The 18,650-nt window shown below is 34.2% G+C and overlaps 1 protein-coding gene across 2 annotated transcripts in view; it reads left to right on the top strand.

Moving 5' to 3' along the window:
- The window catches only part of LOC131072407 (phosphatidylinositol N-acetylglucosaminyltransferase subunit P), a 153,200-nt gene extending 148,134 nt beyond the window's left edge, over positions 1–5,066 (top strand). For both annotated transcript variants that reach the window (XM_058008550.1, XM_058008549.1), the window contains one exon: positions 4,606–5,066. In XM_058008550.1, the coding sequence (XP_057864533.1) occupies positions 4,606–4,736 (131 nt within the window). In that variant the 3' untranslated portion in view covers positions 4,737–5,066. The remainder of the gene's footprint in view (positions 1–4,605) is intronic.
- The last annotated feature ends 13,584 nt before the right edge of the window (positions 5,067–18,650 follow it).

Here is an 18,650-nt window from a genome sequence, read left to right as displayed (position 1 = left end):
ACGAAATCACTTTATTAATATTTCTAATCAACACCTTATAACTCCCTAGGTGCCAATATTAAGTCACTTTATTAAATTAATTAATGTTAGTTAAAATAGTTCCACAGAGTTTCCTAACAAGGGGACAGGGAGACAATGGGACAGGTTTTGGGGACTGGGGGACCAAGGGCCTAAATTTGGGGATGGCAAGGGGATGGCGGCAGAGTGGTGGTGGTGGGGGCAGGATGGTGCTAATATAAAAATAGAGGTGAATTGGAATCTTCAAGGCAAAATATGCAATATAATCTCTATGAGTGCCCCATGAAAGGCCAACTAATTTTCATGAGGTTAAAGGTTGCAATCAGTACCTGATGGCATGTGCCATATAGCAAGCGACTCGGCGGTGTCCCCAATAGAGGTGAGGTGGCGGAAGTGGTGTTGTTGTGGGGGGGATGTATCCCCCAAGTTCCCATGTCTCGGAAACATGCTCCTACAAGGGACACGAGTTTTTTGGGGGGGCATGCATCCCCATGGAACTCTCGAACTTAAATATTTAATTTAACTTTAGTAATTTAACATTATTTAAAACAATATCTCAAAACACCTTATGACACCAAGAAATCATCAATTTAAGCAATCACTGACTATGATGCATCATGTGTAAGAAAACTGATTTTATCTCATCTACAAACTTGGTGGCAACATCTCTATCATGCATCATGTGTAAAAAATCTGATTTTATTCCTTCCATAGTGCTTTTTATCATGTGCGAATCAGCAAGGGGAACATTTTGCTCATATTGGACTCTTGGTGTCATGAAGATGAATTTTTCAACAATACCTCTAATTTCATCCTATCTAGATAAAGTGTGCACTTCATTTTCCACAGACACCAAAAACTGATTTTTCCAATCTTGTTCAGACAAGGATAATGAACTGCTGTTATGTTGCATACCAAACTCAGAACTTTCATACTTGTCATCAAAGTCTCCAAGGTTGTCCAAAATCCCCTGTGCCTCCTTATCATCTTCAACAATGCACCGTGGATCCAAATCAAGGTCACTAGGTCTTTGTTCAAGATCACCTACATGCAATGTGAAAACAGATTTATTTTTAACTAGCTTGCCGGTCCTGGTTCGGGTTTGCAGGTTTGATCGAAAATTTTTTGGGGGTTGGGTTTGTTTTGGGTTCTTCAATACAAAAACATATAAAAATAAAAAATATATACATATATGTAGCATTAGTTAAGTTCAAAATACACCACTATGCTAATAGTCAAATAACATAGCAAAATACACGACCATATTAATAGTCAAAACTCGGCTGTCATGATCAATATTAAAGTTTTAGTTCGAATAACATAACAAAATATGCTGCCATATCAATGTTTTAGTTCAAAAATAATAATGTCAAGTGTCAACAATCAGCCATCACTGATCAAATATCATATGGATAATCAAAAATATCATCATCATCCTCCATATGCTGTGGTAAATTAGAAGAACCACAAATAGTGCCACTAGTAGTGGCATTGGCACTGGCACTAGCAATGACAGTGGTACGAGCATTCTCAGTCTCATGATCACTAGGTAGCTCATGGTCATCATCAACTCCAAGTGTGGCAAGGCGGGAAACTGAATCATCTGATTCGGCATGCTTTGGACCAATAACTTACTGTTTTGTCTCCCCTTCTTTGTAGGAATTTTCTGTGTGAGAAGCCGAAAGTTTGAATGCACAAAGACCAAGTCCTCCGCCTTTTTGGAGTGTAGTCTATTGTTCTTTATCGAGTGGATGGAGTATGTGCTCCAATTCCTCTCAAATGAAGATGAACTAGCAAGCTATCGAGATTTTGAAATTAGAAAGCTAAGAGTTATAAATAAAATTAAAATATAAGCAAGATAGAAAGTTTATTTTTAATAAATAAGAATTTGTGATAAAATTTTGATGGCATTGATGGTATTGTTTTTTATCTTAAAGGTGTTTTAAGACTATTTAAGTGGAACGTAATGGATATATGGGTCTAGCTAGACCCAAATTACATTTGTGATGCCTCATAGCTCTCTATATCTTGCCAACACTCCACTATGCCATACACTTGTGTTGTTAGATTAGATATTTGTTTTGATGTGATGGATTTCATAATCCACGACTTTTGTATACACTAGACAATATTTATATGTAGCTAAAAATGTTGTTTCCTTTAGCTAAAATCCACTTTTATATTCATGTGATTGATGTGTCAAAAAAGCTTCTATTTGAGTAGTAGATCATGTCTTTAAAATTTACTTATTGAAATGTTCATGATACAAGTTTTAAATTCTTAAAAGTATCTATATTTCATGTTTTTTTCAAATTGCCAAGTCTTGGCCAAGTTATAGCATTGAGTCGAAGTCTAAGTCAAAAATCAATTTGCTGAGTTTGAGTTGAGTCTGTGTCTAGGTCAAAATTTAGCTTGCCAATATTGAGTTTAGTTGAGTCTTTAACACTATTATAGAGGAATTTTGTAGGCAAGGATGTGGATTGCAAATGGTTTACTTGAGGATACGTGGTTACCTTTTTGTGGTGTAGTTGGCTGGATGAGGATGGGTAGATTGTGGTTGGTTTTTAACTACACTTGCAAAGATGAACTATATATTTGCTACTTAAGCCTTTGAGGAGCATATTCAAATATTGGGCTGGAAAGATGATTCAATGTCATGTTAGGGTGTCACTAGCATGGCAAAGAACCTTACTCTTCATGAGCAATTGGAGCATATTAATGTTTAGTTTCAGATGTTGCATTTTCTTTGATTGATGCCATGAGAATAGAGAAGCCTAGATGATGCAAGATGGATATGGGATGTCTTCCCTTTGTAAGGAGCTTGGCTGTGGTTGGCTCTTTATAAGTTTTGCTCCTTGTGCAATGTATACAACAATTGGGAAAATATTGGAAAGATGTACATCTTGCATATTAAAATATTTTATATTTGGTAATTGGACATTGTCTTCCTAGGGGAAGTCGAATTTGATGTTGCAAATGTATTTGATGTGGGTGGCACATTGAGTGGTCCATGGTTTAGTGAGCACATGATCAATTGGGCTCATAGGAGGAATACATTTCATATTTTTGGTTTTTTGTAAAATTTATTCAATATTGTCAAAGCATTTAATGATTGGGGCACATGTTGCAACTCCATTTGGTTCGAGGGAGTAAAGGGGCCACTATGGAGATGCTTGGGTATTTTTATTTGTACATTGGGTACATCAATTATTTTTGCTTGTGGGCACATATTGCAACTCCACTTGCTTTGAGGGAGCAAAGGGGGCACCATGGAGATGCTTGAGTATTTTTATTTGTGCATTGGGTACATTGATTATTTTTACTTGGAGCATTAAATAATGGTGCAAAGGTGGCTAGGAAGATTTTAGCCAGTTTCCTCTTGCTTGTTGCTCTCTTGCCTATAAATAGGAGAAATAGGAGGCTTTTTATGGAGCTATTCCTCACTTGTTGATCACTCACTTTATCATTTCATACTTGTCCATTGTGAGTGGACCTTAGAGCTTGGCTTGGCTTGGTTGTTGAGGAGGTTTTGAGAAGCATGCTGTGGGAGGTTTGGTTCTCCTTTGTTATTGGATTGGTTTCATTGGTCAGCAACAATGGTTGTTCACTGCTGTAAAAGGTCACATTGTGCATGGTTTTTCCTTGGTTGGAAGTGTAAGATGAAAAGTATGACTTAGTGGGCTTCTTACTTGGAATGAGATGCTTCTTAATGCTATCATAAAAGAAGATTTTACTATGGCTTGTTTCGCTTTTTCACGATCTTGGTAATGGGATTATGGTCCAAGTTCTGGTAACTACCACTATTGGTAAGGGGTCAAGTATCTTGCAGTCATACTCACATTTGTTCAAGACCACTGTAGCATTCCCTTTCTCTGCCTTGGCAATAATGATATCTTTATTTCTCAATAATTTCTTTGTTGCCTTTTGCTTTAGACAACAGGTAAAAGAACGAACTTTTCATTTTTGTCAAGTTCTGAAGTTCTATAGTTGTAACTTGTTGATGCCATTTTTCAAAGTCAATATCATTTCAATTTGCTTTATTATTTTGTTTGCCAAAATGGCATGCTTTGTAATCTTCTTTCTCCCGACAACTTTTTATGCATTTATACTGCTTATACTAAAATCCACTAAAGATATCTGTTCTTACACCATATATTCAATTTCTTTGCCACTTTGCATCTGGGTTGTATTTTCAGTTTCAAAAATTCAGAACTCAGGAAAGTTTGTTTGTTCAGTTTAAAGAACATTTTGGTGTTGGTGCCTGCTGCATGTTCATTGCAGGGTGTTGCTGAATTGCTTTCTTCTTCTTTCCTTAGTTCTGTTGGTTGATTATTTTGAAATCTCCAGTCAATGTCTTCTTGGTCAGCATGTTTTCAAGATGTGGAAAAATGCAGTAATTTTTAAATATTTGGATAGACAGATTTTTTTGTTCCCAATATAAATGAAACATATTTGATATAGTGAAATGAACTTTGAAGAATAAGTTCACCCACAATCCACATGCTTCATGTAATTGCTTCATTCTTCTATGATTGTTTGTGATCTTGCACATCTTTTCTGTTTCATGGTTGACATGTGAATTTACAGATGAATACACAAGAGAAGCTTCAAGATCTCTATCTGGACATGCATCGACCAATGAAGAAGATCCTATTGATCCCATTTCGGATATCCGAATTACAGAAATAAATGCTAGGGTGTTTGGAATACAGAAATGAAGAGTCAAAAGTGCGGTGCTAGGATTCTTGTACAATTGGTATAGAATGAAAATAACCAAATTACTATGTTGTACTGGCTGACCAAATTGAACAGTTGCAGTTAACATTCACAGGCATTCCTATGTGTTTAAGATCTGTAATTCTCTTGATTTTCAGTATTTAAGATTAGCAAGCGGTTTATCTTAATTTTAGTAACAGACTAGAAAGTTGTTGACAATATGGTGCTAAGTTCCATCCTTATTGGTGGCTGCAGTGTATTTTGAAATTGAACATGAACTGAGATGTTACAATCAGGTTAGAAAAGTAAACAAACTTGCACATTTTGCTTCACTATTTTGAAAGCTTTTATATCCAGTAGTTTATTGTCAGTTATTGGCCACTTAGTTATGACAAATGGTGGCCTATTGCTATTCATTTGATTTTTTCAAGTTATTTGTTATTTAAAAAAAAAAGACTAGCAGCAATTTGTATAAAACTATCACTAAATCAAAAAATTGTCCTTTTGTTCTTCTTCATCTATGCTACAGCTGCCCAACTCCCTTACAATAATCTTGAAACCAATAACATAATTGGGCATAGAATAGTTGACTGTAGATTAATGAATAAGCCCTCTATGAGTTATGAAAGTAGAAATACTTGTAATGCACTGTGGGATATGAATGTTGTCTGTTATCAGTGCAATGGATATGGTCATAGGAGTTTTGAATGTAGGAAGAATAAATTGGTGCCCTACAATAATTTCAAAGATTCATCTTTAAATGAAAATGTGAAATGCTATAACTGTGAAGAGTTTGGACATATAGAAAAGTTTTGTAAAAACTGGAAGATCAAGCAAAAGAAGACAAATTCTGATCAAGAACTGGTAGTTGAATTGGAGCACAAAATAGTAGTTGACAAGAAGAAGAAAACCAAACTGGTATGGGTTGAGAAAGAAAATGACAAGGCAGAATCAAGTCTGATAGTGCAGACTGCCTTGCATGCTGAAAGGAAAAATCTATGGGTTGTAGATAGTGGCTGTTCCAACCACATGACCAGTGATAATTTTTTTTTATCAAGCTTGAAAATTGGAATGGTGGTTCAGTAAGATTCAGAGACAACTCATCCATCAAAATAAAGGGAAAAGGTACTCTAAATTTTGATGGAAAATTGAAGGCACATGATGTATATTATGTGGAAGGCCTAAATCACAATCTGTTGAGTGTGAGTTAGATGTGTGACAAAGGTTATAAATTCACCTTTGACTCTACCCGCTGACAAATAAAGAAAGAGAATACCAGTCAGGTTGTGGCAGAAGGAAAGATAATAGATGGCAATGTTTACAATCTGAAGGAATGTTATGAGTCCCAATGCATGATGGGACAGGTTGATGAAAGCTGGTTGTGGCACTGAAGATTAGGCCACATAAACTTTGATAACTTAGTTGCAGTTAGCAAAAATGGGTGTGTAAGAAATATTTCACCCATTATCAAACCGGTAAGCACATTTTGTGATGAATGTGTGAAAGAGAAGTAGACTAAGGTAAGCTTTAGGACAAAAGAGCACAACACCTCAAGACCACTTGAGATTGTACATACAAATTTGTGTGGTCCAACTAGGACAAGAGCTCTTGCCGGTGAAAAATATTTTATGCTCTTTATTGATGATTATTCAAGAATGACATGGGTCACTTTCTTGCAAGATAAATCACAAGCATTTGACAGATTCAAGATCTTTAGGAAGATGGTGGAGAAGGAAAGTGGGTGCAAGCTAAAATGTCTAAGATCATACTAGGTTGGAGAGTTCACATCAAATGAGTTTGAAGATTATTGTGAAAGACATGGAATTATAAGACAATACTCAGCCCCTAGGACACCACAACAAAATGGTGTGGTAGAAAGGAAGAACATGACAATCAAGGAGATGGCCAGAACCATGTTAAATGAGGCCAATCTGCCAGACATATATTGGAAGGAAGTTGTTGATACTGTTGCATATACCTTGAATTGGGTTCAACTAAGAACAAACAATAGATAAAAAAATTGTCCTTTTGTTCTACTTCATCTAGGCTACTGTTGCCCAACTCCCTTACAATAATCTTCAAACCAAAATTTTCTCTTGTGACCTTCTACTTTGGTCTTTGCCACATCTCTCATAGGGTTTCCAAAGGAACCAATCTTCACCGAAGGGAGGGAATTTTTGACCTAGTTCTCCTTTAAGCTTGTTTACCAAATACCTTAGACATTGTGAGAAGTTTCATCTTCTTATACAAATTCTTCTTTCTTTTAGCATGAGTTTCTTAGACTTCTTCTAGATTATCTTGTTACTAATCTCAACAACAGTCCCAAACCTTTCTACCTATGGATCTACTAACAATTGCAAAAGTCCTTAGATTTCTCATATGGTAGTCTTGGCAACCAAGCAATTCTTGGCTCAACAACTTCAATGCAACAATGGTCCTTGCTAACGAGAAAAGTGATTTCATTTTTTGTACTTTTGGACCAATCTAATAGGGATTTTTTTTTCTCTTTCTTGCATCTTATCCTGAAAGTTCTTGGACCAACCTAAATATGTGGTGTTGTATGCCTCTATGTCCTTATTGAAGCTCCTCATGTGTTGTGATATCTTTACTACTATAGGAGTGAATTTGTTTTAGACTTTACTCCTAACTCTCTAGAGCTCATTCATCAACATAAATGCTAAATAGATTATCAATGATCCATACCTAAACGGATACGTGGTGTTCACCATCCTATTCAAATTATCCAAAAGTTGTCGTCTTAGCAGATTGTTGAGATCAAATTTATCTCCTTTAACCACCATTTGATAAGAAAAATGTATTGTGGCGGTGGTGATAGAACCCTCACGGTTTTGATAGTATATCTTGTATGCCAAACCCTTGGTCATAGAGAAAACACCCAAATCAATGATATTCTCAAAAGTCATAGCTCTTTTGTTAGATTTTGTGTTGGTTAGCTGAGTCACCATATCATTCTTCACCATTTTTAGGATAGGCAGAGTGCTAGAGGTACACAACCCTATCAAAGTCCTAATTGCATCCTTCATTATTTTGTGTGGGTGATATAAAAATATAGTACCTCCATGAATACGACTCAAAATGATTTGAATCCATGCATGCTCATAGCTGAAATAAGGGAAATCCTTCCAAATGTTCAACCCTATCTTCGAAATTTGTTTGTATTGATGTTTGAAAGTTGTTAAATCATCTTCCATCAGCTTCATCCATAGATCATTGAGCTTCATATGACTAACTTTAGTTTAGGGTGCAGGAATATAAGCCCTAACATCCTCTATGTATACTACATCCAATGATACCTTCAAAAATCCTCCTTCCTTATCTCTATAAGTCACCACAAATGGGTAAGGGTTGAATTGGATTCGTGGCTTCAAGGATAGATTGACAACAATAGGTGTAGTCATTGAATCAACAAGTTGAACTGATAACACAAGATTTGCTACCTTTGATTGCACTGTCGTTAGGGTTTGCACAAGAAATCTTCTTTTGCACATAATAACTCTCGAATTTGCAAGATCACAAGTGACTAAAATGAATTTAAAAACTCAATTTATATGTTGCCTTCAACCACTTAGGTTTTTCATTGAATACACTTGACTCTTAGACACCAAAAAGTTGCTACTCCATATTGATAGAGATCACAAATACCTCCACAAGTTGCCACTTAGACTTGGAAAGCTTCAAAAAAATCTTCATAATAAATGCCATGTCAAAACCAATCTAGCATCCAAACAATAAGGGGGTTCTTAGGGTCTTCAATTGAATCTCCCCCTCATATAATGCATTTTATTTAGTTTATGTAGGAAGCATCTGCACCACCAGTAGGTATAGACCAATCAATTGTCTTGTCTTCTATATTCTCATCAAATTTCTTCACTCATGTCTTCAACATTTTCTCCTTTATATCATTGCTATCAATCTTCCTTTCTAGAGAAATGATCTTCTCATTCTTTCCTCTACAAAACTTAGTAACGTGTCTTGATTTTTTGCAACTGTAACAAGTAGGACATTATTGCGAACCACTTCCATTCCTTCTGATATTATATATGCACTCAATAGCCTTGTACCCATGCGTGTTGCATGCATAACAATATCTATTGAAAGATTGAACATTTCTATCATAGTTTGTATTCACGTATTCATTCCACCATTTAACTTTTGCATTCATTTGTCTTATGTACAAACTTATTGCAAGCATAGAATTGTCCATTAAATGATTGAGATTTAATATGACTTATACATTCGCTGGCTCAATGTCCAAAATTATTGCATGTAAAACATTTACCATTAAAAGAGAGAAAATTCATGGTTTGAGCAGGAGGAGGCTTCCTAAAGTTTTTCTTGTTTTGGACCTAAGATAAATCTTTTTGATCTTCGTTAGTCTTCTTGAATTCATCCTTGACCCTTTCCTTTCCTTTTCATTTGTTGGGAGAGTTAGAAGTTTCTCCTTTGTCAAAACCAAGATCGCCTTTGTCCTTAGATGGTTTTGAGCACTTAAAATCTCATTAAGCAGATCATTGCCACCTTTGAGTGTCAAGTTCTTAACAATTTGTTATTTTGCCTCTTTCAATTATTTCCTCAATATAACCACTTCTTCAATATTAATGTACTCTTTGGATTTGTTATGTAGCTTTGTTTCAAGATCATCAATGGTCTTCTTTCATTCATCGATTTGTCTTTCCAGATGGACAACGTGTTCTGCTGCTTTCTTGATTTTTTTTTAATAATCTTCTTGATAAAAAAGATCTAGTCTTAATTCTCCTTCAAGATATACAATTGCATCAATATCCCATTCATGTGGTTCCATAGCATCCAAATCTTTAGATTCAAACATTGTGTTCAAATCTTGGATCTACCTCAACTATTAGATTGTTTCTTTAAAAACATTTCTTTGATACAAATTGTTGAACACTTTCGGATGCAAAAGTAAACAACAGAAAACTAAATATCAATGACACCAATATTTTACACGAAAAACCCAATGAGGGAAAAACCACAATGAGAACTATCTCACTATATGAAAACTAATTACAACGTTTTAGGCTTTAGGCCAACGAATCTCATTGCTCCAGATTTGGACTTGAAGGCTAAGGCACATAACCTTACGGAAAGATACAATGGACTTACAAAACACTGAAGACCACTTCTTTAGGGCAAGATACAATACATTTGATTACAAAAAATAATTATTGTTGAACTCAATAGAAGCATATCCTCTGAAATGCCAATCACAGTTTACTATTCTAGACATTTGAAACTAACTTCATCATTACTTATTTGTAATTGTACACCTTTGTACTTACAACATGCGCCATATACAACTTCTCAAATAACCCATACAACTCTCCAAAAGATCTCATCCTTTATATATCATCCACACAAAGAAGATGCATCAATTAGGTTGGCCTAATTAGATGTAACGTGTACAGTATAAATAGTCAACCCCAAAAAAAATTCTCCAAAGCAGTGCAGAAGGGAAAGAAGATGCGTGAAGCATCACACTATGTTGGAACACCTTCCAAATAATCCTAAATCATTGCCTTCAACTCTGCATGCTACTTCACTAACCAAAAACACTCAAGTCAACTCTAGAGGATAAAACCGATAATGCACCCTAGTGAAACATACTCAAAATATGGTGTGGACCATCACAACACTTGCATATGCACAACATAGAATCATTGGATGAGTCCCGCATGGTAGGTGAATTAGCTTGGGCTGTGGGTTTGCTCCCCATTGGTCTCGGGTTCAATTCCCTGCCAAGTTATCTCGGCGGCTGGGGACTGCGGGCGGACTCATCCGCCTCCAGAGGACTAGTCTCGCCTCGTCTCGCCTCTCGTCTGACCCCAACTTGGCTCCCATAAGTCCAAGGTAAGGTGGGGTTGGTCGCTGGGATGAGACGCGGGGATACCTCTGGGTTACCAAAAAAAAAACAATGATATATCATAGAACCACAACACCAAAAACATCAGAAGGCAAAGCATTTCTGCAAACAAGTACATTGTCACTGTAGAATTGACACTCATACCAACACTAAATTAGTTGTGGATCAGATGAGAACATGAAATCTTGGATATAACATTCTTTTGCATCCACCAACATCATACGACAATCGCAATTAAATATGAATGAACGTGACACAAGGCGAACCAAAAAACTAAACCCAATCTAACAGATTGTTTACTAGAAAAGTCACACTTAACTAGAATCTATTGCAGACATTTGAATATGTCTTCAATGCTCTGGAATAGCCATAAGTCAACCGAATGTAATATCAACTATCATGACCATCAATCTACATACATCCATGTGAACACATGATCAAACTCCAACTATAACACCACTAATCACATACTTCTGGACCTTAGTTGGCATCATTGACAACACAACACAAGAGGGATCTTTTCTCATTTTTTCTTATCTCCTTCATTGACACATGTTCACCTCTTGAAGATGCAATTACAATTTGCCATATAATACAAATATTAAATGTTTTTCCTCTCATGTCCTCAAGAACACTTTCCAAGGAACATGGAGAAATATGACATAAGATTGCTAGGTTAATGCCATTTATCCTACCAATTATATTATTTAGAAATCAACAAGATAACAATTTTCTTGTAGAGAAAATTTTTCATAGGAGTATCACCTACCATAAATTTAGAGACAATTCAACATATATAAGACTCTTACACACAACTTCCACCTCATGCATCTAATATATAGGATATACAATAAATGAAACCACCAAAGGATATTTCAAAACCATGAACTAAAACCACCCAAAAGTGGTGCCCAATGTTATCTCAAACTAAATATGCTCTGTCAAAATGTATGCCAACATGTGTAACTATCCCTTGCAACTATTCTATGTGTCTAACACATTTTCAAATTTCCCAATTTATTGGACCCAATGTTCAAAGGCCATAATTTTTTATATAGGAGTTGAACTGATGAACTATTTGAACCACTAAAAATCTCATAAAGTTCTTTACCAACCTATAATTGCTTTGTCAATTACGACCACTTTTGGGCCCAAAAATATCCTCTAAGTGCCTCAAATTGGAATTTGAATTTTTTTTAAACGAAAAATTTAGTATCTTCAAATCTTGACATGATCTAGAGATGAAAATTTACCAAAATGTTTATTTAGCCAATTAGTAGCTTTGGAGAAAATTACGAATGAATTTATTCTCAAATGTAAACTTACTATTAAATTTTTATAAATGGGAAGTTGAGACACAATTTTCCTAATTGTCTCCGACTTGTGGAATGCCTTGGAAAAACAAAAGGAGTATTAACACTATGATTTAATTGCTAAGGCCTAGAGACCCATAGACACTAGACATCATTAGAACTTCTCTACACTCACAAGCTTAGTTAAAGAATTTTCATCGTTCATTAAATTCTCAACTTTAACCAACTTCATCCAACCATCTTTGATCATCTCTAAAAAATGATATTGTGCATCAATGTGATTGGTCCTAACATGAAATGTCGGGTTTTTAGCTAGGTAGATCACATTCTAACTATCACAAAAAACTATTACTAAACCTTGTTTTATTTTAATATTTGAATACGATCTCTTAAGAAAAATGGATTTTTTCTGAGCAAGAGTGGTTACCATATACTCAACTTCAATTGTGTACAAAAAACCATAGCCTATCTCTTACTCATCCAATTGATTCCACCATCAATAAAGTAAACATCTGTTATCAACATTGTCTGCTCAATTTGAATCCACATAACCATGAATATCAATAGAATTCGTATATCTTATCAAATTATTATGACAACACAAGAAATGCTCTAAGGTACCCCACACATATTTGAGCTTTTCTAATAGCATCTCAATGAGCTCTACTATTATTAGACACATATTTGGAAAGAACTCCATTGCTTAGGCAATGTCTAGTATTGTATAAACTAAAGTATACATCAAACTTACAATTGTACTCTAGTAAGGCACTCTCCTCATGTCTTCCATCTCTAATGGGGATGTAAGATAATTTGCATTCCAACCATAAGAGGAACACACATTTATCTGCAATCCTAGATGTTAAACTTCTTTAAAACTAAAATGATACACTTACTCTAGCCACGCCACAAAATTTATGTTCACTCTATCTCTTCTAATTTTCATCTTGAGAATTTGTTAAGATACACCACGATATTTCATTTCAAATTTAGCTAGATTTTGAGATTTTAGTTTTAAAATTATTCCTTTTCTTTTGCCAATAAATAATACATCATCAACATATAATACAATAAATAAGAAACAATCATAATAAATTTTATAAAAAAAAACAATGATTTAATTAGACTTTTAAAAATCCAAATTCAACACATATTTATCAAATTTATGGTACCACATCTGAGGATTTCGTTTAAGGCCATACAAAGATTTTTTAATTTACAAACCAAATTACTTTGTCTTTCACCATGTAGTGATGTAGTTATGTATGTGTGTGTCGTCCAAATCATCATGAAGGAAAGCTATTTTCACACCCATTTGTTCAACCTCTAAATCACAATATCAACAATTAAAATAAATAAAATTAATGGATGCCATTTTTGTAGTAGGAGAATATATCTCACTGTAATCAATATCCTCAACTTGAGAGTAACTTGTGACAACCAATTATGCTTTGTTCTTCTCAATACCTTTACCTAAACCAGTCTTTTTCTTGAACACCCATTTTCAACCAACAAATTTTTGCCTTTGAAAAAATGGTACTAGATCCCAGGTATCATTCTTTTTTAAAGCTTCCATCTCTTCATCCATAACAATCTTCTAGGATTTTGCATCAATTATAACTAATACCTCTTTTAAAAAATTTGGTTTCATCTATGCTAGTAATCAAATAAAAAATACATCTTCAATCATTAGATAAATATCTTTTACATGATTGTCTATGTCTTGTAGAGTTTCAAACCATTTGAGTTGGAGGTTCTTCCTCCTGTTTTGAAAATTAAGAGTTAAATAATCTCTCCTCAACTTCTTGTCAATCTAGGGGCCTTGATTCAATCTTTCTAATTGTAGAAGGAAATTGAATCATATCTTTCTCTTTATTTTATTTTAGTTGCAATGGAGCAAAAGAAAACTTAATTTGTTAAAAACTAACACTTCTACTATACATTACAACTTGATTTGTTAAAAACTAACACTTCTACTATATATTACCTTATGTGTATATTATCTCAAATCTTTTATCACATTATACTTTAACTCTATTCTATGGAGATAAATTTCACAACTTTGTTCTCCAATTTTATTTGTTAGTATTTTGTCACATGTGCATATGATTCATAGCATAAAACTCTAGTATATCTTAGTGAATTCTTCTGACCTGACCATGCTTCGATAGGTGTTTTACCAACAAGAGGTGATGTAGGGTACCTATTAATTAGTTAGTAGGTAGTAGAAATAGCTTCAACACAAAACCTTTATTACAGAACAACACCACCACTAAGCATACTCCTAGCCTTTTTCATCAATATTTTGTTCATTATTTATACAACTTTATTTTATTGTAGAGGATATATAGTTGTCTTTATTATTAGAATGTCATAATATTTACATAATCTATCAAAATCATTATAGCAAAATCCATCACCATTATCAATCCTCAAACATTTTATTTACTTTTAAGTTTTTAACTCGACCATTGTTGCAGATTATTTAAATTGACTAAAAACATTAGATTTACTTTCTAGAAAATATATCTATATCCTACCAGAATCATTAATTAATGAAAAATAATGTGTCGATTTACATCTACAAGACCAAACACATTAGAATGACTAAGATCCAACACACTATAAGATTTATGAGAACTTGAGTGAAACTATTACTATTAGTACTATTATTACTACTATTATTATTATAATTACTATTACTATTATTATTATTACTATTATTATTATTATTACTATTACTATTACTATTACTATTACTATTACTACTACTATTACTATTATTATTATTATTATTATTATTATTATTATTATTATTATTATTATTACTATTTTTTATTTTTTTTGGCAAAAGTGGCAAACCACTGATATATATATATATATATATATATATATATATATATATATATATATATATATATATATATATATATATATATATATATATATATATATATATAAGATAATTGATTCAAGAGCTCAATAGGGAAAGAAACAGGAAGAAAACCCTATATCCTTGCTCAAATACAATGCAGAAAGAAAAAACGGATTTATAAGGAGGGATCCCCCAAAAATCCTAAGAAAAAGATGAGATCTGTCCATAGTACAAACCTCAGAGGCCAAAATTGAGACTAGTAGAACTAGATAAATCCAAGAGAACTCTTAAAAATTCCCCTCACAACCGATTATCATTGATCTTGAGAAACATAATTGTGGATGTCGCAACACTGTAGAGCTGCCAGAACCGGTTATCAGTGAGCACATGTGTATACCGGTCAACTGCAAAAAAATGAACATTACTGGTTGAGTTATACCAGAACTATATTACCGGTATGTTGTCCTATTCACCGGTTCATAAGAGAGCCTCCATTACTGGTACTGCATTGCATATTTGCAAAATATATCCACCACCAATTCTGTTATACCGGTTGCATTAACCGAAGAGACTAACACCTATTACCGGTGAGCAAATGTGAATATCGGAACACTGAAGTTGCCAGTGAGAAGATGTGAATACCGGTCCATAGAAGAAAACACCAACGTAACCGGTTGTGTTATACCGGAACTTAAATACCGATATGCTAACTTATTTACTAGTTCACAAGAGAACCTTCAATACCAGTACTATAATACTGAATTACAAAATGACTCCCTTACCGGGTCTTCTATGCTAGATAGATTAGAATCGAGGAGATGAAAGCTTAATAGGCTAAACCGGTAGGCCCCAAACCTGTATAAATCATCAAAATTACACCTCCATAAGCTGTGAACTCAACAAGAATCCATCACCAACATTGACTGGTTGGCTCCTAAAACTAGTATGAGCATCAAGAATTACTCCTCCAAATGTTGCAAACTCGACATAAATTTATCACCAACATTGAGTGCAGCAAAGGCAGATATCAGGTCTTCAATCGGTGAACAATGGATTTCATTAACTTGGTCAAAGGAGAGCCGAGGAGGAGGAGAAATGTTGTTCACCTACATAGAAACTTCATTACCCGCTAGCACTGGCGGAGAAATAACAAATGGCTCTGTTTGCCCATGATCATGACCTAAAATCACTAGGATGACATGCATTTTAGACAAGATTCTTCTTTTTAAGTTTAGATTTAAGCTTCTCCCTACATTGCGGGTAGCTATTTGGAAGGGTCTCACATTCTGTAGGGAAAGTGACCGCTTTATGCTATCAAAGATTGCGGGAAATTCCTCATGAGTGAGCAAAAGCTGCCTGGGAAATAGGCGACCAACTTTTGCTTGACCATTCCACAAATCATACTGGCGGATGACATCCAAAAGTTGGTTGTCATTCAAATAAATTGCCCGAATCGTTTTATGAACGATATTTTTCAAGGGAACGCAAGACTGCAACAAATCTACTAAATTGGAAAGACATATAGAAACCAATTGGGAGGAAAGAGAAACCTTTTCTCCTATGGATAGAGTATTTTTTCCCCAATAATCCTCTGGATAATTCGTTTGCAATGTTGACAAGAGGTGTCGAAGACAACACCCAACTGGTCTTCAGTGATATGGTCCTCAAATGGCTTCTCCCAATCAACAACTAACACATGCACTTTGTAGTTTCGCGAAGAGTAATCCATAATGCAACAAAACATGGCAGACTGCAGAGGCAAGAACATGCCAGTTATGAATGATACTTGGTAATAACACTGTCTATCTTGATATTCACATGCCCTGCCAAAATCATTTCAAATCTTCGTCTGCTGTGAAATTATTAGCAAGTATGAGCAACATGCTTGATACTGAGTTTATTAATTATTTTGTAGAATAGCAGAGGATGTCGCATGTGTGAAATCAAACAAAGGAATAACTTTGATCTCATGAGACTCATAGGGTAGGCCGCCATCGTATTGCCAACATGGAAGCTCAAAGAATAAAGCCAAACATACCAAACTTTTAATCCACTTGATGCGAGTGTAGAAAACATCATTATTATTACTATTACTATTACTACTACTACTATTATTACTATTATTATTACTATTAATATTATTATTATTATTATTATTATTATTATGAAGCAAGTAGATGGTTATGGGCTACATAGATAAATGATCTTAAAGTGATAACTACTTTTCTAATTTATTTCTTATGGATTTATCTTATAAATTAGAATAAAAGATAACACACAACAAATTGATCAACATACATTCGAGTCACCTAAGTAGGCACCAAAATAAAAGAATAGAAAACTATAAGTTATATAGTTAATTAATCAAAAACTAATGAATAATTGTCTATTTAACCACCATTCTCATTTTACAAACTTAATCCTAAATGAGCGAGAAAGACAAAAGTTACAATTTAAGCTTTCATATTATCTATAAATATAATATTTAGATATGATGTGATGATTATATTAATAATTTTTTCATTACTTTTTGTTTATGCTAGATTCAGACATCAAAATTATTGTAAAACCTAAAGGAATCAACCACTAAAACCCTAGTCCTAAAATGGAATCCAACATGATACGAATAAAGAACCTAAAATCATGCAAAACATAAAATTATAGAGAAGTATACTATTCACATGCACCAAGGGCTTGTCTTCATTGTCCTCATATCTCCATTGATCTTGCTTGATATAGTTTCTCTCAAATTTTATGTGTGCATAAGAGGCCAATAGAGAATGGATATGGTTGAGTATGTATTTCGGCTGAGTGTAGATACTTGTACATGAAATCTATATGGAAGGAGAGAGGAAGAAGTGTCTTTAATAAAGAGCACCCTAGAAATGGAGGGATAATATTAAGAGGTGGAGGGATAAATGGTCGGGTTAGATTAGAGGGTAGGTATAGGAAATAAGAAATTATTAGAGAGGTGGTTAAAGGCGGATTAAGAGATGAATGGCAAGTGTCATGGAGGGAAAAAGCTAATGAATCAATTAAATAAATAAACATGTAGTTAATTAATAGAATAGATGTGACAAATTAAATAAATAAAATATTTCTTTAATTTAGGAAAAAATAATTTAAATAAATAAAAATATTTACTTAAAATAGGAAAATGCTAGAAGAGGATTAGTAAATTAATTAAATAAATAAAAATCTATTTAATTAATATAAGGCTTAGGATAAAATAATTAAATAAATAAAATGTTTATTTTATTAGGCTAGGACAATTTTTGGTGTCTACATTGTTTCCCTCTTTGAGACAATGCATCTTGTCACATTGTTTCAAAAAAAAAACAAACACTAATATAATAAGTTGTCCCTAGTAAGGAATACGACATGCCCCCTCAAGAGATTGGGTGAAAAATTCGAACAATCTCTCAATAAGTAAAAAAGTTAGGATTAGCTAAATAGGGGGATAGGTAAGTGAAAAAGGACAAGGACGGGCAAAAAGGGGATCTTGGAGGATCATGGTGACCAGAGGGGATCACCACAGGCACTTAGGATTACCACAGCTATGAATAGGAGGGTTGGATAGGGACCACCTCATTTGCATCCATCACTTTCATTGATCAAGGCACAAAGTGAAGGAGAGCAAGCAAGCACAACAATGGAGCCATGGCCGAGTGATTCCATAGATTTGAGCGGGTTCAATGACACGAGCGGTAAGAGGAGTATAGGGAGACGATACGTACATTTTTTCCTTTGTTATTTTGTGCATTTATGGCATCATAAATAGGTCTAGGAAGTTGGTTGCCAAAAACATTACAGTAGAAAAAATGTTGAA

This window comes from Cryptomeria japonica, chromosome 7 (genome assembly GCF_030272615.1).
Source record: "Cryptomeria japonica chromosome 7, Sugi_1.0, whole genome shotgun sequence".
In the NCBI taxonomy this organism is placed as follows: Eukaryota; Viridiplantae; Streptophyta; class Pinopsida; order Cupressales; family Cupressaceae; genus Cryptomeria; species Cryptomeria japonica.
Note: the sequence above shows the minus strand (reverse complement) of the source record. Positions and strands in the feature narration are given on the sequence as shown.